This window comes from Trachemys scripta, chromosome 17 (genome assembly GCF_013100865.1).
Source record: "Trachemys scripta elegans isolate TJP31775 chromosome 17, CAS_Tse_1.0, whole genome shotgun sequence".
Lineage (NCBI taxonomy): Eukaryota > Metazoa > Chordata > Testudines > Emydidae > Trachemys > Trachemys scripta.
In genome coordinates this window covers 15197080-15221725 of record NC_048314.1, presented here as the reverse complement: position 1 = coordinate 15221725, position 24646 = coordinate 15197080, and the positions used below count along the sequence as shown (strand labels likewise).

The 24646-nt window shown below is 50.3% G+C and overlaps 1 protein-coding gene across 1 annotated transcript in view; it reads right to left on the bottom strand.

The window, feature by feature from the left end:
- Window positions 1–1884: 1884 nt before the first annotated feature.
- The window catches only part of ASS1 (argininosuccinate synthase 1), a 76768-nt gene continuing 54006 nt past the window's right edge, over window positions 1885–24646 (bottom strand). Inside the window, exons 13-16 of the mRNA XM_034793748.1 lie at window positions 19246–19377; window positions 9369–9525; window positions 3855–3920; window positions 1885–2161 (exon numbers count right to left, since the gene is read on the bottom strand). Of these exons, the coding sequence (XP_034649639.1) occupies window positions 2107–2161; window positions 3855–3920; window positions 9369–9525; window positions 19246–19377 (410 nt within the window). The 3' untranslated portion in view covers window positions 1885–2106. The remainder of the gene's footprint in view (window positions 2162–3854; window positions 3921–9368; window positions 9526–19245; window positions 19378–24646) is intronic.

Here is a 24646-nt window from a genome sequence, read left to right as displayed (position 1 = left end):
TGTTCTAACAGGGTGGCATTTCCCCATCGTCGACAAGACCAATCTGTGGAGTTCTTTAATGTTTTTTCAGATGATCCACTGGGCATTGGTGATGTTCCTGAACTGCAAAAGTTGAATCCATATTTTGCTCCAACAGCCAAATCAGGTTGTTTTCAGATTGTGTGCGCGTGGGGGAGGGGTTTTATTATAAGGATACAAACCAGAGCAATAGGGTTGGACTGTCCCATTGTGCTTTGGTCACTCGCAGCATCCCAAGTCTGTTTGGTAAAAACCTCTTATGGGATCAGTGACCATTTCAAGAGAAGATAGTCCAAGGTTCATCCACCTGCACAAACAACATTATACAGCATTGGAAAGCTGGTGGCTCCAGCTTTCCCACAATGCACGGCAATTTTTTCTAACGATGGTGGGTGATGAGGTATCAGACCGTGAAACTACATCCGTAGGAGTACACCCGTGCATACTCTGCAGCATCTCCTTCTTGTAGCATGGCCTCCAAGCCTATGCCCCGGGAAGCTATAGGGGCTTAGCACCGGGCAGGATCAAACCCTTGTACTCTTACTCTGACAGGCCCATACAGGAGGTAGCGCAGCTGAAAATGGACGCCAGTGAGATCAGCGAGAGCTCTGAAGGAGCCCACGTGAAAGGAATGGTCTCTAAGGAAGGATTTTGGAAAGAGGAGGGCTTGTTCCTGGAGCCCTGGCCATGGTAATTTCCCTCCCCCCCCGGCCCGGGGCATGGCATGGTAGGGGGATGGCGGGAGCATTCAGGGAGGTTTGGAGGAGAGTAGCGCATACACGTGCAGGGAGAGAGAGATGTCGGCAAGGCAGAGCGTCGAGTGGCAGAACCCAAGTGAGCTCAGCCCAGCTGGGTGAACATCAGCAGTATGGTGGCAAAGCCGTAGTCACCTAGCAACTTACTATGCCCCAGCCACCCAGAACGTCATGGTGAGAGCTGGGCTGGAGCCCAATTCATCCTGTTCCAAACGCACAGTCCTTTCCCCCTGCACACCAAGAATTTCGCAAGATTCAGCCAAGGATTGGGCATTTTTATGGAGCCTGAAACAAGCCCAAGTGAATGAAAAATTCCGGCAGGGATGGTAAACCTCCTGCAGCAGACTAACCATGAGAGCCCAAGATGAGCCCCAACGTGGTGGCAGATTGGCCAACATCTGCTATTGTGGGGTTCAGACACCTTCCTCGGAAGCATCTGGTCCTGGCCACTGTCAGAGACAAGGCAGTGGATGAGCGGGACCTTGGATCTCATCCAGTCTTTGTTTCTATCTTGCACTTCAAAGCAGGTTCGGTCAGTTTCACCTCCCTCTCCCCAGCCCCTTCCAGGGAGCAGTGTTCACGCTCTGCCACAAGGCTGCCATGTCAAGGTTGCACCCGGGAATGACTGTATCTCAACCGCCCCCTGCCCCCAAGAAGATAAAACCTCCCTTTGAAATTGGAATTTAAATAAAAATCATCATCATAAGGAACAGAACATTCCTTCTGGGCTCAGATTGAGTAAAAGTTTTTTTGTTTTTAATTAAATAAACCCTAATTCTGACCCTTTGGCACTCAAGAGGCTGAGAGAGAAACAATGACATCCCCTTAAAAATCAAAAGCAGTGTAGCAAGGATGGGAGTTTTGCTTCCCCATCCTCGGTGACCTTTTAGCATTCAGCCAAGGAAGAAGCAGGTAAGTGGATTGATGGGTAGATTCCCTCTCCCCCTTCCCACTCCAATAAAAAGGTACATACTGGGACAAAAACATGTGTCCTTCAGAGGCACTTAATCCACTGCAAACCTCACAAAGACTGGCTCGAGGAACAGTTTGGCCATCTAAGCGCAGGAAGAACAAACAGCAACAATCAAATAATAAAACCCTACTCGGCGTAAAGAAACAAAAAACGGGGTTGTTTTAATGTCTTTTTTCCCTCCTCTCCTGCCTGACCCCTTTTTATTTATTCCATTTCACTTGCTGCGGAAGCCGTGTAACAAAGCCATCACCTCCACGCCGACTCCGGGAGACGAGTTACAATTATAAATTACCAACACAATTAGTGCGAGCGCTTCGAAAAATTAGAAAGGGGAGTGAGAGCCCCATGCGCTACTGATTGCTATTCATTCTGCTTTGCGGCGACCTTGCTCTGAAGACGATGATATTCCTTTAGCCTGTAAACCAGATTAAAAAAAATAATAATTGTAAATTAACAGGAATAACACGCATTTCGATTCAATTAATTGAGGCGGCATGAGGGGGTGTCGGGGCAAGCGTTTGTTAAGGCCTGTAGAGTTTGATTTTTTTTTCCTGCCTGCTAGTGTAATTAATTGATATTGGGGGGGGGGACATTGTGCATTATTGTGGAGAACAAAGCAGTTAACAGGCAATGGAAAAAGAAAGAGCCATTATGTAAATATGGTGTGTTTCGCAGCCTTCAAGGGGATGTACAGGGCCTGGGAGAGAAGTAAAATACAGAGACTGGAGGAAGCTGTAAAGAGCCAAGACTCCTGTTCCCGAGATGCTCTGTAATCGCTCATGCAGGCCATGCAGTCCAGGTTGGGCTGGAGGCACTTGAGTGACCTCTGAGAGGGTAGCGATGAGCAGGCAGTTTTCTTCCTGCCCGTGGTCTCATCTACTGCCTTGGGACGGACTGCCAGGGCCACTGAGGCTCCGTCCCCCTTTTAACTCAGCATTAGATGCGGGGATTGGTGTCAGACACCACCTGGTGTGTCTCAGGCCGTGTTTACACTGCAATCGGATGGCTTCACTCACCTCTAGCAGGCTATGTCTGCACTGCAGTTGGAGGGGTGATTGCAACGCGGCTTAGCTTACCTGGGCTAGCTTTGCTGTAGCTAGCCCAGCTAAGGCTAGCCGGGAAAACGAGGTGGCCCAGACGCCAGCCTGGGCTAGCAACCGGAGTACACACCCAGGGGGACCAGGCGGGCTTGTGCGGCCCATGCTGCTATTTTAATCTGTGCTAAAGCGAGTGCAGGTATGCGCACCTGAGCTGCAGTCATGCCACCAATGGCAGTGTAGACACAGCCTCAGCCCCAGCTGGCTAGAGGTGAGTGAAGTGGACTCTAAGGTGTTGGCTGTAGCAGCAGCCATTGGTCTGTGTATCTGTCCCAGTTCTAACCCTCGCGTGTAGACAAGGGCAAACCAGGGTTTGCACCAGTTGAGCTAACGGGGGTTAAACCCCAAATACAAGCCGGGGCAAGCCCCGATTAGCTCGCCTGGACAGAGCCAGGACTTGTGCCAGGGTAAATGGTACCCGCAGGTGGGGTTTGCATCGGGACAATGAGCCCAAAGGCTTGAGTGCACCAGACACGAGGCCTCAGGGTGTGCAAGCCCCACACAGGAAATGCCTCCTGCAAACCCCAAATTGGAGACATCAGGGGCAGCTCCTAGGAAGGGTGAGCGCAGGGCCGAGTGGGGCCCCGAGAGTGATACAGCCAGGCTGCTGCTCTCTCTCCAGCACTTGGTTAAGGAGAAACAAGCCAGTTTTCATTCCTGTGCTCAGAGAGCTGACTAGTTCCCATGTGGCTAAGCATTTGGAACTGGCAGTTCTAGGGCTCTCAGGAGACAGCTAGTGGGGGGAAGATATACCAGGGACTCATGCGGGGAGGGGGAAATCACAGTCCTTGCTGGAACAAGCCACATACCGCCTCCCCTGGCTGATCTTTGACCTATGCTCCCAATGTTTCCTGCCTCCCTGGGAGGGTTCTTGGCTGGGAATGGGAGAGAGAAGCTCTCCATGCACCAGCGTCTGCAGGGGTCTCTGGCCCGCTACCAAGCCCTCTTCAGCGGCTCACCGCACGCTGGGCCCACCTGGAAATGGGACGTCCATGCTGGGGCTATACAAACCTAAGGGAGTTGATGTTGATGAATCCAGTAGCATCAGAGGGCTCATAGTCACCTTGTACGTTCATACTGCAAAAAGCAGGAGGGAGGGGGAGAGGAAAAACAGACCGTTAAAGATCAGGACACCCCTGGCTCGGCAAATGCAACCAGAAAGAGGAGCTGCAAACTGCACAAGGCTGCCTTTTATCTCCTCCACCCTGGGAGTAATGCAAACTGCCAAACACTAGGGTCGACATCTAAATAAGGGACCTGATTTTCAATCTCCCATTCTTATCTGGTCCCTGTCAGCGGAGCACGCACAGCTCAGAAGCTTGTAATGTAGTTACCCTCTAGACTGCCCTGGGCATCAGGGCATGGCTAGCATCCCCACCGTGCAGGCCCTGAGCGGCTGAGCGACTTCCTGCAGATCACAGAGGAAGACTATGGCGGAGCAGGGAATTAAACTCAGGTCTATCAGCTAATGACTTAACTCCTGGCCTCTTCAGTCTGTGCTGAGCACCCCTGCTTGCTAGCAGTGCCAACGGGAGTGGTGGATACGTAGCGCTGCGAAAACGACCAACTCCCTGGTTCAAGGGCCTTCTGTTGAGATTTAGGTGCCTGGTTTTTTACACACCTTCCACCTGGTGGATACAGAACCCCTTTGGAGCAAGGATACCAGGCAGAATTCTCCTTCAGAGCGAGCCATGCGCTGGGACGAGGTCCAACATCACCTCGTCCGATGGAGTAGGGGAAATGTTATTGGCCCTGCTTGTCAGAAAGGGAAACTGAGGCAGAGGTATCCCAAATGAAGAAATGCATGTTTCCCTCACTATACATATAAGTAGTAAACGGGATCCTCGAGAGAGCAGGGCAAAGAGATGGCAGGAGACAACGAAAATTTGCATTTCAGCAAACATGGGTGAGAAGAAAGAACACGGAGCCTCCTTCACCATCGGACTTCAGGTTGCCTTTTTTATTGTTTGAATAAACTTTGCTTTGAGGAGTAACCCTCAGAAGAATCCACTTCAAGGGTAACAGGACTATAAAAGAAAGGGGCAGAAAACCCCAAGTACATTCTCTCTCTCTCTCTCTCTCTCTCTCTCAACAAAGGAATCAGCCATTTGACCTGAGAATTTGGTCAGCCATTTGCTGACCGGCTCCTGGGGTCAGAGCTGCTGGACAAGGACTATGGCTGTCCAGACCCTCAGAGTGTGACCTGCATGCTGGGAGGCTGTTGTGAGCAGCCCGGATTGGAAGCTAGAAGAGCAAAGCATTGCGAGGCAGCCACGGTTGCGGGGCAGGCGGTGACACAACTGCTCGCTGGTCTGGATTGCAGCCGAGTGTGACAGGTTAGGAGAAGGTCATGTGAGAAAGTATTAAAAGCCTTACTATAGTAGGGCCATACCACAGCTACGGCTCCCCCTACATGTCCACAAGGCTTGTTACCTTGTTAAAGGAGGCTCTTAGGGTGGTTTGACATGATTTGTTCTTGACAGAGACATACACGAGCACACATACAGTAAATGCAAGTTTGCACCTCCTAAAAGCAGGTATATATGCACAAGTGTGTAACTGTGCACGTGCAATGCTCATGTGAGTAGATAGCCTGGGCCTCACCCAATAGAATACAGCAAGGCTCATTATTCTGAGAGTCCTCTGGAGGGGAATCCTTCCCCTTCCTCCCAAACACTGACTTTTCCTGCACTGTCTGGAACTGCTGGATGGTCTTGACGGAGGTGGAAGCTCTTGAGCCTTCTGGAATTAGTAAAATGGAGCTGGAAGTAATCCCTGGCTCCTTCCCAGCCTCCCATGGAAAACCAATCCCGGCCTGAGCCTCCTTCTGAGGCAGCACCTCCCTGAACCATTTACCAACGCAACCGCCATGTGCTCCACGATCCATCCCCAGGAACAGAGGCTCCAAAGCTCCCCAAAGAGAGAACAGCTTCAGCCCCATAGGAATTCAAATCCAATCGAGTAAAGCGCTCTGCCTTGTGCTGCCCCTCTGGCGGGCGTTCACCGAAAAGCATCCTGGCGGCTTAGGATACGGCCCTTTGTTGGGCTGAGTAAATTCAAATTAATTATAGAGCAAAGGGAAGGGGGGACCCCCCACACACACACAAAGTTTGCTGCCCCAAGGTCTCCGACTCAACGTTTCCCTTCTCCCTCCCTGGTAACTTTCTTCCATGTCTTGAAAAACAGGCACAATTTACTCTGCCACGTGACTGGCAGGAGGCCCCTTACCTTGAGTCACGCACTTTAAACACAACCCTTTTAACCAAACGGGGGAGGGGGGTGAGAGGGGGGCACAGTAGGTGGCCTTTTCCTCCTCTGAAGTTTCCTCCCTACACGCTTCGGCCATGAGCCCCCTTGTCCCCCACCGACAGAAACAGCATCCTCATTTTCTACCAATATGGCCCTAAATGCTAACCACTCCTCCCCTCTCCCCCAGCCTGCGTCCCCACAGCTCGGACTGCAGCTCCCTCTCCCCAGCTTCTCTTCCCACCGTGTCTCTCCTCAGCCACCGCCCCGTCTGTCTAGATCTCTCCAGTCTCTCCTCTGCCACTGCCCCATCTGCCTCTCTCCCATCTCTCCTTCGCCACCACCCCGTCTGTCTGTCTCTCCCCCTCAATCTTCTCTCTCTCGCCCCACCCCCCCACCGGGCACCCGTTTTCCTTTCTAACCCGTCGCACTGCTACTCAGGGAGGTTTCATGCTGAAGGGACTGGCAGCTTCTGTAGAGTGTCCTCACCTCTCCCCCACTGGGCAGTACTAAAAACTAGAGGTCGGACAGCACGACAGCAGAGTTCAAAGACTAAGATTTGTCTCCCGCGCCCCAGGCACACCCCAAGGCCTTGTCTGCAGCAGGGACCCCTGGGAAATCAGCCGTGCTTGGACTAGCACTAGTGGAAGCACTTAGTGTAGACCAGGTGGAGGGGGTTTCACCATGCACCCCTAGCCCTGCCCTGAGCAGGGTTCGCTAACAGTGGTAAAGATGCCCGAGCCCTGTATGCACTAGTGCGCTCCCTGGCACAGTGACATCGGTGCTGGCACAACTAGCGCCAACCTAGGGCACGAGAGTCAGTCCCTGTGCTAACTTGCCCATAATGCCTGTTGATTTTAAATACAAATGCTGGCCGAGTTAGGGCTGAAAACCAGGCCCAGGAGACACCCAGCCATACCCTCACCTGGTGCAAAGGGGTGAAGCTCCGAATGAAGGCAATGAAACACGGCCCACGTAAACCAGCTGGGAATCTGGCCCATTGGCTGCCGCCGACTTACCCCAGCTTAGGATCTGGCCCCCTTTTTTTTTTTTTAATCCTTGCCCTTTAATGCCACAATATTAAATTTAAAAGTCACCCAACCACCTCCAATCACAACAGCCAAGAAAACAAATCCCAACCCGGCTAGCTTCCTGTTTCCTGCCATCCCCCCAAAAACACGGCTCATTTCTCAGAAACTGCAAACCTTAAAAAAAAAAAAAAAAAGAGTTTACAATGATTTTACCTCCCCTGACGGGCTACAGAAAAACCTCTGTGCTTTTATTTTTGCTCATTCGAGTGGTTCTGACCTGCTCTATAATTACGTTACTTTCTACCTACTGTGCAGAGGCATTTCCACGCGGTTCTACCTCTCACAGCTTTCTCTCGGGTTCCTGTGACGCCGTCACTCAAAGGCTTTCAAACCAGCGATGTAGAAATCAAAAAGAAAAGGAAAACGCTTGACGACGCAGTGAGAATAAGTGCCCCTGCTTTTCTCTCCCTCTCTCTTTTTCTCAGTCCCACCCCCCTCCATCCGCTATTTTTTTTCTTCCCTCTTTTTTTTTTTTTAAATATACTTTATTCATTTAATCTCTACGACTGAGAACGCAAGGCATAATGAAGGGTTGGGATGGATTATTAGGAGCTGTTGATTTCGAGGGGGAGGGAAGGAAAAATGCCAGAGAAGAGAAAGAGAGAAGATAATTTGACATTTACTCCGACTGTTCTAAACTGGTGCGGGTGTATTTATGGCTTATAAAGTGTTTAGAGAGATTGAAAGGAGCTGGGGGGGGGGAGGAGGAGGAGGAGGGAGAGAGAGACGACAACATAAAGAAAAGAAAAAGTGTAAAAAAAAAAAAATATCGACTTCAAAACAAAACTCGTGCTTTAATTTTATACTCGGCTGGGGAGTTAAAGCCGGGCCTCTCGCAGCTGCATGCGTTAGTACCAACTCGGATGGCATCCTAGGGGGCCCCGGGACCCCATATACGCCACCCAAATGCCTTGTTTTAACTCCCCGATCCTGCCCCATTCCTCTCCCACACAGCCTGGATCCCCAGCCATCCTCGAGGCAGCCTCGGGTGGCAGGAATTGGGCGAGAGCTTCCCAGCAGAGCTCTCAGGGAGCTGCAGCCCTTGGTGAAGCGCTTCTGTTTGCTCATGGCGTGGCCAGCAAGGCCGTGCAGTGAGTGTCGCCTTCCTGGGAACAGTGGATGGGGCTGGGGACACAAAGGAAAGGCCCCTCCAGCTTCGCTCCTCCATGGGGCTATGCCAGGCTGGCTGACTAAAGGGATTTGTAATGCAGTGGCCTGACCCAGGCAGGTCTGTTACCAAAGCTCAGAGGGGTGAAAGTGTCATCCCCACTACTCCCCATCTGCCACTGGTTTCTAACACACCCACTGCCACAGTATCCAACTGTCAATAATACCCCACCCTAACCCTGTGTGCCCCCTCAGAGCCTGGCATCAATATCACCCAGGCTGTGCCATGTGTCTCCTCAGAGCCTGGCATCAATATTGCATGCCCTGAACCCTGCGTCTCCTGGCAGCCTGGCATCAATATCATCCCTGCCCCCACCCCCTCAGAGCCTGGCATCAATATTGCCCCTGCTCCACTCTGTGCCCCCTCAGAGATGGGCATTAACATCACCCCCTGCCCACCTGTGACCCATTGAAGCCGAGTGGGTGCATGGTCCATTGGAGAGCTCAGAACTGTGTCTACAGGAACACACTGGCTCAGTCATTAGGGGGAGCAGCCACCCGGGGGGCATGGAGCCCGCCTGCAGATCCAGGCAGCATCCTGGAAAGGGCACCTCGACGGCCGAGACATCAGGAGTTGAACGGCCCTGGGTAACGGAGGGAATTGCCTATGGCGGTATGAGCCAGCTTTGGGTACCACAGTGCCCTGGGGGCACCAAGACTGCACTGGGAGGCTCCAGGCACAGTTTGTCACCCCCACCCATCCAACCAGCAACCCTGGACATCAGCTCGAGCAGGGCATGAAGACAGGAGCCCCGATCACCGACCCTGTGTGGCGGCAGCTACCACTACTACAGGACACCAGGACCCACTAGCCCTACACTCTGGGGAGCTCAGAATCTGGGTCTCAGGTCTGCAGCTAGGATCCAGCTCCACCTTAACTAACACCCAGGCCTGCAGAGAGCCAGCAGGACAGGAAAGGACAGAGGAGAGACCCCCACACCTTGGCAGAGCTGCCTCCCCCAGAGCCCCAGCTCCTTCTGATCCGTGCACCGAGGGTGAGGCTCCCCAGCTGGCCACTTACCTCACAAGCTTCTCATTGTACAGGGACCGCGGGGACTCTCTGCCCAGGATGTAGACCTGGCCCTTGAAGGCAGACACACGCACCTTCCCTTCCACCATCTCCTGGGATTTGCTGATGCAATGGCGGACGTAGTCGCACTCCGGGCTGTACCAGAAACCTGTGGAAAGAGGGACAACTGAGAACCGGGCTCAGTCCATGCCACGGCCAGCACTCACCTTCCTTCCTCGGCGTCTCAGAGGAGAAATGCAGAGAGCTAGTTTGAGTGGCAATGCCGAGACTCTCCGGGCACCAGCCGATAGGGCTCCGACACTGTAAATCCAGGAAGGAGAACTCTGTGCTAATCACTAGTTCATCCTTCTGTGGAGGAAACACAGTCCAGTACCTAGAACAGGGGATTGGGAGCTGGGACTCCTGGGTTCTATTTTAGGGGGTCCATGAGCTCGTCGCTTCACCGCTCTGTGCCTCAGTTTCCCCCCTTTCACAACGAGACTAATAAAAATCGACACCATAAAGGGGGCTATGAAGATTCCTTATTAAAGCCTCTAAAATGCATCAGGGTCCTTGTCTGGAAGGTGCCTGGCAGGGTAAAGTATTCTTATCAAATGCACCCAAAAAGGAGCAACAGGAAGAGGGTCACCTGGAGACAGACACTCTTCTTGAAGCAGATGGTAAATGGTTTCCCATGACCAACCAATAGCACCACAGTTCCCTTGCAGCCGGGCGGGATGGGGGCAGCACAGATAGGACAGGCGCAGAGGGCCAGGAAGGGAATCGAAACGGGACGGCCTTTTGGGAAGGCCAGGTGAGTTCCTTGGAGTGGGGAGAGAAGGGAAGGGTGGGTGATTGTGGGGGGCAGTGGGGAGAGAAGGGAAGGGTGGGTGATTGGGTGCGGGGTGACATGGAAATGGTGAAATTGGGAGCAATGCTTCAAAGGGTTAATCCGAGAAGGGGCACGATATATCTCTGTGCATAGACAGGAACCCACAGCCGTTTCCAGTGGTAACCCTACCCCCCACCCCACCTCGACACGGATAGCTAATCACCCCCACTTAGAACACCCTTTCTGCTCTGGAACAGATACCCCTCGACAAGGGACAGGTGGAGAGGTTACTTCAAAGCCCGCCCCCCCAATGGCTGGGCCTCTGGAGCCTGGCCAGCTCCCATCCCCTTTATCTCTGAGCCCAGCAGGATCCCGGCAGACCAGACAGCTCCAGTAAGATAACACTGGCAAGGGCCTGACCTCAGGGGCTTTATCAGGCAGGAGGATCAGGGCCCATATGTCCTGTGCCCGCTCTCAGGTAGGCTCAGCTCCCCCGGCCCTTTCTAGAGTAACACTGCTGCCTGTCACTCGCAGGGCGCAGGCATCTCTGCTTTCCTCTGCTGTCCATGGAACGATGCTACAGGCATGTTTGTCTGAGACTTGATTGTCACAGGCACTCTCGCCCCTCTCCTTGGGGACTCGCATCATTCTCTGCAGTCCCATGAAAGCGGCCAGGGTAGTTTTATTCTCCCCTCTTAGCAGATTTCACAGGACTGACTGGAAATGGGGTGTTGTGTTCTCTCTCTCCATGCTGTTCACGCTGCGGGTCGGACCGCTCAGGCGCCCCCCTGTTCTCTGTCTTATCTGCAGTGGCGTGAACTCCCCCGTCCTGTCTGGTCAGCCTCCCTCAATCCTGAGCCACAAGGATGCCTCCAGAACGGAGGAGGAGATTCAGCTTCCAGGGCCGTTCAGTTCTTGGCCTCTCTTGGGGCTGCCCCGTCGGCTTTGGACACGACTCTGCTATAAACTGGCTCAGACACACCAAACTCATTTCCCAGGAGCCTCCAGCCAGCTGTCAAATGGGAATGCTTTTGGCCGCAACGGACTTGGGCCGGATTTGAACAGGCAACCTGGAGATGAAAGTCTAGGCAGGTCTCTTTACTACCAGTGATGGCCACCAGCTCCTAGGGTGGTACCAATCAGTCAGCTCCGTTTTCATGCAGGAGTCCTGGGGTTGATTGCAGGGCCGAGGCTTTTGCTCCCAGGGGCTGGGAGAGGGAAAGAAGTATTCAGGCTCTTGGGGGCAAAGAAGAGGGTGCATAGCACACAGGGCCATGTAGGAGCTCAGAAGGACGTCCCAGCAAAGCCTACCTGACTGGAGGGAAAGTATGTGGGGTGAAGTTTTGGATGAGTTCATCAGTTCTCAGCTTGCTAAAGGAAATGGTTTTCACTCTTAGAGTCTCATCTCCAAGGCTGCAGCTCAGGGCAGCGTCCAGCAAACTGCAGGACTTTAAGCCTCGGTCTGAACCAAGCCTGGGTTTTTGGGTGGCTCGTGCTCACAACCTGACGACCAGTAGAGCAGCCTTTGTGAACGCGTGGCCAGTTCAGGAGGAGGAGACAGCAGCAGGAAGAAACCACCACTAGGAGGCCTCATGCCCTGCGCCACTGCTTGTCTGGACATTCTGAAGGGCACCGTGCAATAAGTGATCTGGGAATGAGACTCTGGGGCCTGCTTTACCGGACATGGCACAGAACGGAAACGCAGAGTAAGGAAGGGTTGTAGACGGCCTGGCTTGGGAGCGGCGAGTGGCACAGTATGATATGGGGAGAGTTAGTGCCATGTAGCTTAGCATGGCATTGTGGGGTTTGGGATGGGGCAGCATGGCATGGCACAGGGTGACCCAGCAGCATTTGGTGCTGCATGGTTTAGCATGACACTGTGGGGTCTGGATGGAATCCAAATACTGCAGAGAAGAGAGCGCTCCAGTCCGCCTGCTACTCCACGGGCCAACTCTCGCTGGAGAATGAACACGTGGTCCTGCTCTGTCTCCTCTCCCGGGTGCTGGGCTGCCCTGTGGGCACGGGGGCTCCCCAAATGGAGACCGTGTCCACCGCTCAGAGCCTGGCACTTGTGTGCCTCTCTGCACTCCTGTGGATGGGGAGAGCCTCAGGTCCTGCCTGCCTGCCATTCCTGTGCGCTGTCCTGTCACTAAGTGAGCTAATTAGCCCATTAAGCCCCCTGAGACCTAGAATAAAGACAGGGAGATGGGGAGAGAGATAGTGGGAGAAAGAAAGATTCTATTTAAGCATCTTCAGTGATCCAGAAGTTTTATCTCTAATCTTTCTCTGTGCTACCACACAGGTGCCCTCTCAGCTTTCCTTTCCCAGCTGGTCTTTGGGGACTCAGGGTGGAAGCCATTCAGGAAACAAAAAGTACTTTTTCTCCTCCTTCTTGGCCTCAGAATTGGATTGGATCAATTCAGCCAGAACAGTGGCCACTCTCTAAACTCCATGAGTCAGGGTACTATCCACCCCACCTGCACCGAGGCTCCACAGACACCACTCAGATGTTTGTCTCCTGGCAGTATTTTGCAGATTTCTACTGAGATATGGATTTAGGGAAGGGCTGGGAGCTAGAGATATTCCTCTTGGTCTGTTATTGGCCAGTCATCACAAAGGTGTAGCGCGTGTCTCCAGGACAGGCTGATGTTAATACATCTCCATTAGTTATCCTGCAGTGGGGACATGCATGCTCTGATATGGCTATTACCCCTTCTCTTGCCTGCTGTCTCACATGCTTAGTCTCAAGGAGCAGGAATCCCAAATTTTGCTGGATTTGCAGCGTTGCTCTGGCCCAGTGATATAGCGTGGTCACTCGGCTTGCTAACTGACAGCCCGGACTGCACCAGCAGCCCTTGTGGCACCCCAGTGATGAGCAGTCCAGGAACAGCTTTGTTCCGCCACCCTGTTTTCTTGGGCAACAGTGTTTTGGTCTGTTTATGCCGCACAAATCACAGACAGACCTGCAGCCACGCCACTGGGGTATGAGTCGGTCAGATCTCACAAGCTAAGCAGGGCTGAGTACTTGGATAAAATGGAGACATCCTGAGTGCTGTAGGAGTTGGTACTGGTAATTTGATAGGTGTCTCTCTTCTCTCTGGGTCAGTCCGGAACCAATACCCAGACTACTGGGCTTCTGAAGATGCCATCTTTGAGTTGAGTTGTGAAAGCAAGGTTCTGACCAGGTCTTGCTGGTAATGATGCCACACACCCTTCCTAAGAGGGTATAAATCTTGGTGCTTGGGCCAAGTCTTTCCAACTTGGATTATTACTAGGGTGACCAGACAGCAAATGTGAAAAATCAGGACAGGGGGTGGGGGGGGTAATAGGAGCCTATATAAGAAAAAGACCCAAAAATTGGGACGGTCCCTATAAAATCGGGACACTCTAATAGCTACATTCTGCCTTCCTAAGGTCCCCTTGCAGTTTCAGTGAGGTGCAGGGTTCTTTGTCATTTTTTGTCTTAGATGGTTCAGCCGTGTCGCCGTGAGCCATTAGCCAGATGAAAGGGGCCAGTGCCCGGATACCAAGCAGCACAATAATGCTGGAAGTGTGGCCCAAGAAAATAAACTTTTTCTTTTGACAAATACAGTTAAAGCTCCTGAAATTTAAGGACAATTTAGGGTGCTTGTTCTTCCCCGGTAATGGAGAAAAACATTAAATCCAAGAAACATTAAAATAATAACCAGCTACTTAAATACTGAATCTGACATCTCCAGGTGTGAGGCGCTCCCCCCCTCTGCAAACAAATTCCCCAGTGGAAGTGATCCATCTTAATAGCCCTCTCACTTTGTAACTGCACTCCAGCTCTAATCATTTCAATCTGATGGCGCAAACAAGGTCTGTGGGAGACAATGGCATTTAAACACCTGGCCGTACCTGGCAGGGAGAGGGGAGCTGCAAACTGGAGAAATCTGTTGCAAAGTCACCTTCCCACAATGGAATCATTTGGGGGTGGGGGGAGGGATAAACACTAAGTCTCTGAATTTCAGAGCCTAGTTACAATAATTAGGTGTTAAAGAAAGACGGCAGAGCATGAAAGCCAGGCCTCCAGCACCCTCCCTCAGCTGGGGGTAACCTCATACGTGCAATATGGTAATGCTGCTTTCATGCCCTTTATTCCAGGCTGAATTATTGATCGTGCTCATGCTCTGCTAGTCTAGGCTTGGCCTCCCCGATTCTGTCCTGGTTGGTCTGAGTTCACATAGGCCTGATTTAACCCAGACCAAAAATGGTCTCTAAAGCAGGGGTTCTCAACCTGTTTCTTTTCGAGGCTCCCGCAACAGGTTATAAAAACTCCACGGCCCACCTGTGCCACAATAGCTGGTTTTCTGCCTATAAAAGCCAGGGCCGGTGTTAGGGGGAACCAAGCAGGGCTTGCTGCTACCTGGCAGGCCGCCCCAGAACCGCAGGCCGAGGAAGCCTGGAAGCTAGGTGGGCAAGCTGGCAGGGAGCCAGGAAGGCTCCATTGGAACATCCTCGAAACGGATCTGGTCTCAACCATTTCAATTCGACCCATTGACAAATGCCAAAAGAAAAAACGTCTTGGGAATTTTTCCAGCCAGCTCTACATTTTACACATGTGCAACCACCATTAAAATGCAACTTGCAAATAACCTTCTCTTTGCCCCTGGAGCGCCACCAACCAAAAATCTTCCCTCATTTGTTCCTTCCAGGCTACACAAAGGATTCTCCGGAACTTTATTCACACCATTCAGACTTTCCACCATCATGCCTTCAACTTTGCTGCTCTGACCCCTTCGCTAGCATAAACCTAAAATACCACCATTGGTTCCTAGCACAATTTAGCTAGCGTGGTTCTCGGGAAAAAAAGAGTTTGAACAGATCCTCAGCTGGTATAAACTGGGGTAGGATCAAAGGAGCCTTACTGATTGACACCAGCGGAGGGTCAGATCCTTTCCCATCTGTGGTAAGGAAAACCATGACTACAGCCCTGCCTGGTTGACGCTAACACATATGGGAAGGGAACTAAGAAACCCACCGGTGTTCATGTCGAAATCTCTCCATGCTGAGCAGGCTGCTGCCTCCAGATAAAGCAGCTTGGTGAATATCTCAACCGTTATGGAAAGGTTACTAGCTAAAAAGGTAATTATTAGTTTCAATTTTCTTTTCTAACAGCTGGTTTGGAGAAAGCCTGGCTGTCGGATGCACAGTAAGGAAAGTTCATTTCTGCAGAAAAGCCAACAGGTTCTACACTGACAAGAACCCCAGCATTTTATTTTCTGGCCTGACAGCATTTCAGATGAGCGACACAAAAGCCCCTTCCACTTATGGGGTCGGGGGGAAGAAACCCACCCCAGATTTCTCCAAGCAGCTTTTTAATCCGGTGGCTTCAGAATAATTGGGGTCGTTAGAATTAAACCACTCTCTCGCACTTTTCTTTTTTCAAACATAAGGAAAGTGAAATCAAAATAACCAGGGACAGATGCTGCAGCAGAAAGAAAATTAAAAAAAATGGAGGTGGGGAAGATTTCAAGAGTTTCTTTCCTTCTGAATGGTACAAGGAGATCCAGTGACGCACTGCACCCGCTCACACCACCACACAGTAGCTGTTGCTGCTCTCTACTGTCTGCTTAGTCCCCTCCTCCCCATGTAAAACATCTTCACTGTGGGTGAAATTCACACCTGCAGAGGGCCAGCAGCATGAGGCCTATGAACCACTAAACCCTTCAAAATAGGGGTTAAGCAGTGCGTAGGCCTCTGCCCAGGAGTGAATTTCACCCCATGATTGTATGCATTTCTGGAGACGAGGAAACAGACTGGATATCTTAAGGAGGAAGAGGGAAGAGAGGAAGGGAACAAGAACACAGGAACACAAGGCAGGCTTGGGCATCTCTCTTTGGATAGTGGACAGAGGGAAACCAGCCTTGCCAAATCTTGCTTTCTTAAAGCCCCAGCTCCTGGAGTCATGTTATTTCATGGGACTCTGACGATTGTAAAGAAAAGCTTGGAACATGACCTAAAGGCTCAGAAACTAGATGACAAATAAAAAGCACCCAATGCTTATTTAAAAAAAAAAATCCAATGATTTTTTGGGGCCTCACTCCTGGTTTGAATGTTGGGGTTGGCCACCTGGGAAAGAGAGAGTCGAAGTCCCCCTCTGAGGATGGGCTTAGAAACGAAAAATGGCTGCCGCAGGGTCTTTCACAGTTCACTAATGCACTATTCTTGAGCGCTATATAACAAGATGGGCGGAGCTCATTGCTACTGTAAAGTAGTGGTTTGTGCACGATGTTTTGACTGTGCCCTCTAGTGGTTATGTTAAGTATAGTACTACTTAGTAAAGGAAACTGACAGTTGGGCTTTGCTACCCAGAATCCTTGCCTGGAGGCTTGCTGTTAATGATCCACTGTGCTTCATTTTGTACTTTCCTGGCACATCCAACCTTCAGCTGTCTTTTTTTTTTTTTTAAATTAATGCAATATATCCCATGGGGCTTCACAAAAGGGTGCATGTCCCAGCTGCCAGCTCATAGTAGCCACATGTGGATTTTTCAAGCGTGGGAAAAAAACCCAAATCAACATCACTTTTACGAGATTTAAAAATCAAAACTCGGGCTCCTTAATTTAGTGCTAGCAATTGGCTCCGAGTTTATCCACAGAATAAGTAGCGTGTGAGTGGCAACACCCCCTAGCCACTCCCGTCTCCTCTAAAGCGACCATCTCCACAGTACGAGAGGCATGCTCCAAGGGTATGACCCACTCAATCACTGGCCTCCTCAACTCCAGCCCAGGTTGGTAACGACTGAAGCTTGCTACCATCTGATATCTGCTCCACTTGGGGCCTGCTGCAGTGGTGTTGTGGTGTGTGCAAGTCTGCTAGGAACTGAACTCAGATCCATCAAGCTCATTTCATGTAGGTTGCAGAGCAGATATCACGTGGTATCAAGCTTTGGTCATTTTCAACTTGGGCTGGAGTTGAACCAGTGACATAGAAGTGAGGGGTTTCATGTCCTATTCCCCCCACTCCTGCTGCCCTTTTCAGTGTTCTGATCAACAGCACCACAGTCATAACCGCAGTGAACAGCACGACTGGCTGCATGACTGATTGGCTGAGTTATCTCAGATTTTGCAATCCCCCTTCTCCCCAACAAGCAGCCGTTCAGAGCTGCCTTAAAGCCAAAAACTTTGTCTCCTGTTTTGTTGTGTTGCTTCCACCAAACCAAATCCTAGATCACATAAAAATGCACAGTGCCCCATTGTGGGCTACACGCTGCATAGCACATTTCTGCAATCAGGAAGAAGCACAAGCAAAAGGCTGAAGGGTTGGGAGAAGGTTTTGACATGCACATTTTCCTCCTTCGAATCTGGTTATGCAGAAATGCTGCAAAATTCAGATCTGGAATGCGAACACTCTAGAGTTTGGGGGCTGTTTGGGACTGGAGCTGCTTTTGCACTGGGCCCAATTCCAGCAGACACCCCTCCGAAACATGAAACACAAACCGTGAGAACACCTCCACACAAGCACATCACGCTTAACCATGGAGGGTTTCCTGGATCAGCTCATTGGTCCCACAAGGCCTGGATCCTGCCTCTAGCAGTGGCCAACACCTGATGCTTTAAAGGAAGGCACAAAACTCCCATAATGCATACAGTCAATTGCACAGTCATGAACGTGGTGAGGAAGAGGGCAAATGGTGACTCTTCATGACCCCTGCAGTGAGATCAGTGTACACCCTGAGGTATGAGACAGGATTCCCCCTGTTATCCTAGCTAGTATGGGGACAAATGGTTATGAAATTAACCAACACTTTTAAACACTCAGCTACTTGCTGGCCTCCAGCAGCAGTGATAGAGTCATAGAACATCAGGGTTGGAAGGGACCTCAGGAGGTATCTAGTCCAACCCCCTGCTCAAAGCAGGACCAGTCCCCGGAAAGATTTTTGCCCCAGATCCCTAAATGGCCCCCTCAAGGATTGAACTCACAACCCTGGGTTTAGTAGGCCAATGCTCAAGCCACTAATCTAGAGGATCACCCTTGTGGTCACTGAGAAGCCAAAAGAACTAGAGATGACCTGAGCTGCAAGATTCAGTGCTGGGTTTGAGCTTCCCTAAAATTTGGGGGTGTTCAGATCTGCAGTTTTCCTCAATATGCATGCATAACCCTAGAGCTCAGTTACCTCCATGCTATCCAGGTGGTATTCGTGGGTGGCAGATGCTGTGGTCATAAGCCTACAAAACCATTCCCGCCATATCAACCACCCTAGAGTTCAATGGAGTCACTCCAGATTCACACCAGTGGAACTGAGGATTGAGCCTGGTCTCCCGGCCTTGTAACAGGCTGGACCAAAAACTCCAAATCTGAAAACTGCCACACAGGCAGAGGCATCAAGCCAAGGCACATCCTCAGCTGACTCTGGGTGCAACTGCAGCGGGAGTAGAACATTCCCCTCTGGGTGCCATGTTACCGCCAGGACATCGGCCAATGGGAGGGAGTTCAGAGAGGAGCAACTGAAGCGATCAAGTGGCTGGAGGGACCGACTTAAGAGGGAATATTACGATGGCTACTCTGGATAGCTTGGCTGCACAACGACTACAGAGGCACCTGTGTGGGGCGGGGAGGGAGGAGAGAACAGTCTAGAGCTATCTGAAGTGTGTTAGCACCCAGGAGGGATTATTTGGGGTGGGTCAAACAGTGGAACTGGAGCGAGGCTGGAAAACAGTGATGCTTTCCTAATTGTGAGCGCTACTGGAAGCTGGCATAGTCTCCCAAGAGCAGTTGTGGCCACCCCACAGGTTGGCCCCATTCATGTTAAACTGGACAGAATGCTGTGCCCTCGGGACCAATCCTAGGCAGGGGGATGGAGTGGGTGACAGAACAGGTCTTTCCCCCAATCTCTACAAGGGGCCTCAAATTCAAACCTAAATTTCCCAGCTTGGACCCATCTCTGTTAAAGCCAGAGCCATGTAACAAACACGCAGTGCTGGCTGCCTTTAGTAGTAATGGGGTTTGCACCATTACAGGGAGGTGTGCAGCGGGGGGGAGGGAATCTGGTTTTGTGGGAGGCAGGTCGGGGGGAGGGGGGACAGTACATACCATTGTACACCAATTCTGAGAATTTCAAGGCGAGCCCCTGCTTGATTTTCCGCACCTCCCGGTCCATGGTGAAGGCCTCAATATCTAAATGAGCATGGTACAGGATGGTCCCTGCTGGGGTCTCGTAGATACCTAGCCATTTTTCCAGGCAGGGGAAAAAAAAAAAAAACAGAAAAAAAAAAAAGAGAAAAACGAATGAGACCAAAACTGTCAGCAAATGACAAAAAATAATGACTTGGCTGACAGAAGGAGCCGTGCTTGAGCTCATTCAGTCCCAGCTTGCTGTAAAATGCATCTGTCATTATATTCATGCTGGGGCCGAGACAGTCCACTCCGCGCCGTGCGGAGAAAATGTCTAGATTCCCCTCTTTGAAGAGGCACTCTGACGAGGCAAAATGACAGGGTTTAGGAGCCGATCCCCCTGCCGATGCGTGCCCACCGGTCTGCGGCTGAAAACCTGTAATTAAACGAGCGACGCGGGGCACAAGCACGGGGAGACGGGGGCCTGAAATACCCTCCGCTCCCCTCCAGCAGCAAAAAAAAAAAAAAAAAAAACAACACAAGGAGAACCACACGTCAGCTGTGAAGAAATGAGGCTACCTGGGGTACTGGAGTGCAACCTCATTTGGGGCTGTCGACCCCCCCGCTCCTCTCCCGCCCCTCCCCCCCCGTTCTGAATCGCGGCGGAGCTTCGGAAAACAGCCGCCGCAAGAGAAGTTTAATTATTTTGATGACTGAGTGCTGTGGGGCTGAGCTGGTTGGGCTTCTCTGGAGGCAGAGGCAGAAAAGCCAGGTTCCTTTGTTCCAGCCTCTCTCGGCTTGGTTTACATGGATTTATTTCTGGTTAAATTTGAACCATGCCACTACCCTCATTCACCTCCACATCGCGCGTACACGATGCCTGCGGATGAAGCATGTATCCATCGCCATGTGCCGGACACAGCAGGTAGGCACTCAGGCATATTCTGCAGTTACACACGCCTGCATGGTCAAGTGACACACACACACACACACACACACACACACACACACACACACACCTCTTAATGTTTCAAGTGGCTCAAGTGGGATGGGAGATGTGACCTGGAGCATGGGCCGCAGCGCCACTCAGATTTGACCCATCTGCCCCTCCATAGACAGAGACAGGGTGTGGGGGGGATGGACCAAGTCCTCAGTGGTGCTGTGACCCCATGCACCAGGTCACAACACCATTCCGTTTCAGGGCCTGCTCAAACAGTGGATCCAGGTCAAAATGTCCCTTTTGCAGGACAGGGGCTTGGAGCGTCAATGTGGGAGAGTCCCCCAAAACCCAGGACTGTTGGGAAGTAGATGTATGCACACGCGTACACACACACACACAAAATCAGCAGGTCACACGCAGCATGCATGTTCATGAAGTGCACACACACACTGCGTGCCCAATAAATATGCAGAATGCACACACAGTAGGCTTAGCTACAAAGCACATACATGCAGTATGCATACCCTCAAAACACATATACACACATATCAGTCCATTAATGGCTATTAGCCAGGATGGGTAAGGAATGGTGTCCCTAGCCTCTGTCTGTCAGAGGGTGGAGATGGATGGCAGGAGAGAGATCACTTGATCATTGCCTGTTAGGTTCACTCCCTCTGGGGCGCCTGGCATTGGCCACTGTCGGTAGACAGGACACTGGGCCGGATGGACCTTTGGTCTGATCCAGTCTGGCCGTTCTTATGTACACCCATATCTCAGGACTGTACATACTCACAAAGAATACCACCAGCCGTCTCTCCTCTCCGTTCCCATATTTCCAATATACAAGTGAAAACAGCTGTGTTGCACATACGTTGTTGAACATTTCTGGTCCTGGCAAACAGCTAAAATACTGCTGCACAACCAGCAGGAGGAGCTCACATATTGTGTTTTGTTGTATCACACTACAAAAATAGATGCCTTTAAAAAAAAAAAAAAAAAAAAAGCAGCAACAACGTTAAATTGTTGTGGCTCCAAAATATACTTGAATGTACAATACATCTTGAGGAGTGGCTCTAACTAATGCTGTGAACTAGAGAGATATTTAAAATCAAGTGGGCATGCTGCAGGCTTTAACAGCTTTACAGGTCAATCCAATATCGCACAGTGGCAAAGTATTCATCTAACTGGAAAATTCAGCACAAACGAATGGGAGACTCTAACCCCCTGCAAAAAGGGCACAGAAACATGAAATGAACCAAAGCAGGAAAATGCCTTTGTCCAGGTTCGGGTACCTGAGAATGTTTGCTGCTCAGTAGATCCACAAGGGCTAAGGAGTCGAGGAACAATTTTAGACACAACGGATTTATCATGCCAGACTGGATCACTGGCCCAGAACATCCCAACAGGGACTGTCTTCTTGTTCTGATTTTGTACAGTGCCCAGCACAATGGGGCCCTGGTCCAGGAGTGCTCCCAGGTGCTCCAGTAACACATAAGGGAGAAACAGTAACAGGAAACTTGGAATTGGCAGAGATGCTTAATGACTTCTTTGTTTCGGTCTTCACCGAGAAGTCTGAAGGAATGCCTAACATAGTGAATGCTAATAGGAAGGGGGTAGGTTTAGCAGATAAAATAAAAAAAGAACAAGTTAAAAATCACTTAGAAAAGTTAGATGCCTCCAAGTCACCAGGGCCTGATGAAATGCATCCTAGAATACTCAAGGAGCGAATAGAGGAGGTATCTGAGCCTTTAGCTATTATCTTTGGAAAATCATGGGAGACGGGAGAGATTCCAGCAGACTGGAAAAGGGCAAATATAGTGCCCATCTATAAAAAGGGAAATAAAAACAACCCAAGAAACTACAGACCAGTTAGTTTAACTTCTGTACCAGGGAAGATAATGGAGCAAGTAATGAAGGAAATCATCTGCAAACACTTGGAAGGTGGTAAGGTGACAGGGAACAGCCAGCATGGATTTGTGAAGAACAAATCATGTCAAACCAATCTGATAGCTTTCTTTGGTAGAATAACGAGACTTGTGGATAAGGGAGAAGCTGTGGATGTGGTATACCTAGACTTTAGTAAGGCATTTGATACGGTCTCTCATGATATTCTTATCGATAAACTAGGCAAATACAATTTAGATGTGGCTACTATAAGGGGGGTGCATAACCGGCTGGATAACCATACTCAGAGAGTTGTTATTAATGGTTCCCAATCCTGCTGGAAAGGCATAACAAATGGGGTTCCGCAGGGGTCTGTTTTGGGACCAGCTCTGTTCAATATCTTCATTAACGACTTAGATATTGGCATAGAAAGTACGCTTATTAAGTTTGCGGATGATACCAAACTGGGAGGGATTGCAACTGCTTTGGAGGGCAGGGTCATAATTCAAAATGATCTGGACAAATTGGAGAAATGGTCTGAGTTAAACAGGATGAAGTTTAACAAAGACAAATGCAAAGTGCTCCACTGAGGAAAAAAAAAAAATCAATTTCACACATACAGAATGGGAAGAGACTGTCTAGGAAGGAGTACGGCAGAAAGGGATCTAGGGGTTATAGTGGACCACAAGCTAAATATGAGTCAACAGTGTGATGCTGTTGCAAAAAAAAGCAAACATGATTCTGGGATGTATTAACAGGTGTGTTGTGAGCAAGACCCGAGAAGTCATTCTTCCGCTCTACTCTGCTCTGGTTAGGCCTCAACTGGAGTATCGTGTCCAGTTCTGGGCACTGCATTTCAAGAAAGATGTGGAGAAATTGGAGAGGGTCCAGAGAAGAGCAACAAGAATGATTAAAGGTCTTGAGAACATGACCTATGAAGGAATGCTGAAAGAATTGGGTTTGTTTAGTTTGGAAAAGAGAAGACTGAGAGGGGACATGATAGCAGTTTTCAGGTATCTAAAAGGGTGTCATAAGGAGGAGGGAGAGAACTTGTTCACCTTAGCCTCTAAGGATAGAACCAGAAACAATGGGTTTAAACTGCAGCAAGGGAGGTCTAGGTTGGACATTAGAAAAAAGTTCCTAACTGTCCAGGTGGTTAAACACTGGAATAAATTGCCTAGGGAGGTTGTGGAATCTCCATCTCTGGAGATATTTAAGAGTAGGTTAGATAAATGTCTATCAGGGATGATCTAGACAGTATTTGGTCCTGCCATGCGGGCAGGGGACTGGACTCGATGACCTCTCGAGGTGCCTTCCAGTCCTAGAATCTATAATTAATAATAAATAATAATATCCTGCATACAGCAGTGGATAATACTCAAGGCTTCAGAGTGAAGAGCAACCACCTCCATCATGCGCCTGACTGATGGGAGAGGGGAGGAGAGGAGATTCCTTCCTGACCCCCGTGGAGATCACGTACATTCTGCCTACTTGGTGGGGCACTAGTGACTAGGACAACTAGCAATTGATGAGTCTGCTACAGCCTTGGGTAAGAGAGATGGGTCTTTTAGCTCAGGCAGTAGCAGCTCATGCATTAAGAGCTAGAGATCCCGGGTTCAAGCCCCCTGCTGCTAGTCCAGCCAGGATGTGGGCGTCACAATCAGGTAAGGCCTTGACACCTGAGTGGGAATTGCCCTTACCCTTGCTCACAGAGCAACCAGGCATTGAATTACCCAGCCCTGCCCATTAAAGGGAAGAAGAGAGGAAGACACCCCACTGACCACCGAAAAGCCATGGCTAAAACATACATCTGTCAACATGACCAGACTGGAGCCGAAGTCACGCTCAATTGTAAGAGGAGGTGTCATTCAGTTACACCTCTCTGTGGGTGACCTGACCAAGGGGAATCAATAGCTGCCTTTGGGCAAGTCAAGTGGGCCTCTCACTGACTCAGTTTCTCCACCTGTACGATTCCTCTCCTCCCACGATTTGCCTATTTTGATGATGACAAGACAGTCTCTGAACTGAATTGCTCACTAGACAAGCGTACAGCACCTAGAACAATAAGTACAAAAGAACGGCCATACTGGGTCAGACCAAAGATCCATCTAGCCCAGTGTCCTATCTTCCGACAGAGGCCAATGCCAGGTGCCCTGGGGGAAATGAACAGAACAGGGAATCATCAAATGATCCATCCCCTGTCGCCCATTCCCAGCTTCTGCAAACAGAGACTAGGGACACCATCCCTGCCCACCCTGGTTAATAGCCATTGATGGACCTATCCTCCATTAATTTATTTAATTCTTTTTTGAACCCTTTATTGTCTTGGTCTTCACAACATCCTCTGACAAGGAGTTAGCGTAATGCACATAATAAAATAATGCCCTGGGGGCACTTACTGGTACATTAGACCCTCTGGAGAGGCGGACGTATTGGGCTTCAGAGACACTGCAGCAGCAAAGCAACTGCTCCAAACAGAACATTTAAAAGCAACACGTAACGCCAATAACACAATTAATATTCCTGCACCTTCCCTTAGAAGGTGTTAAAGTTAAT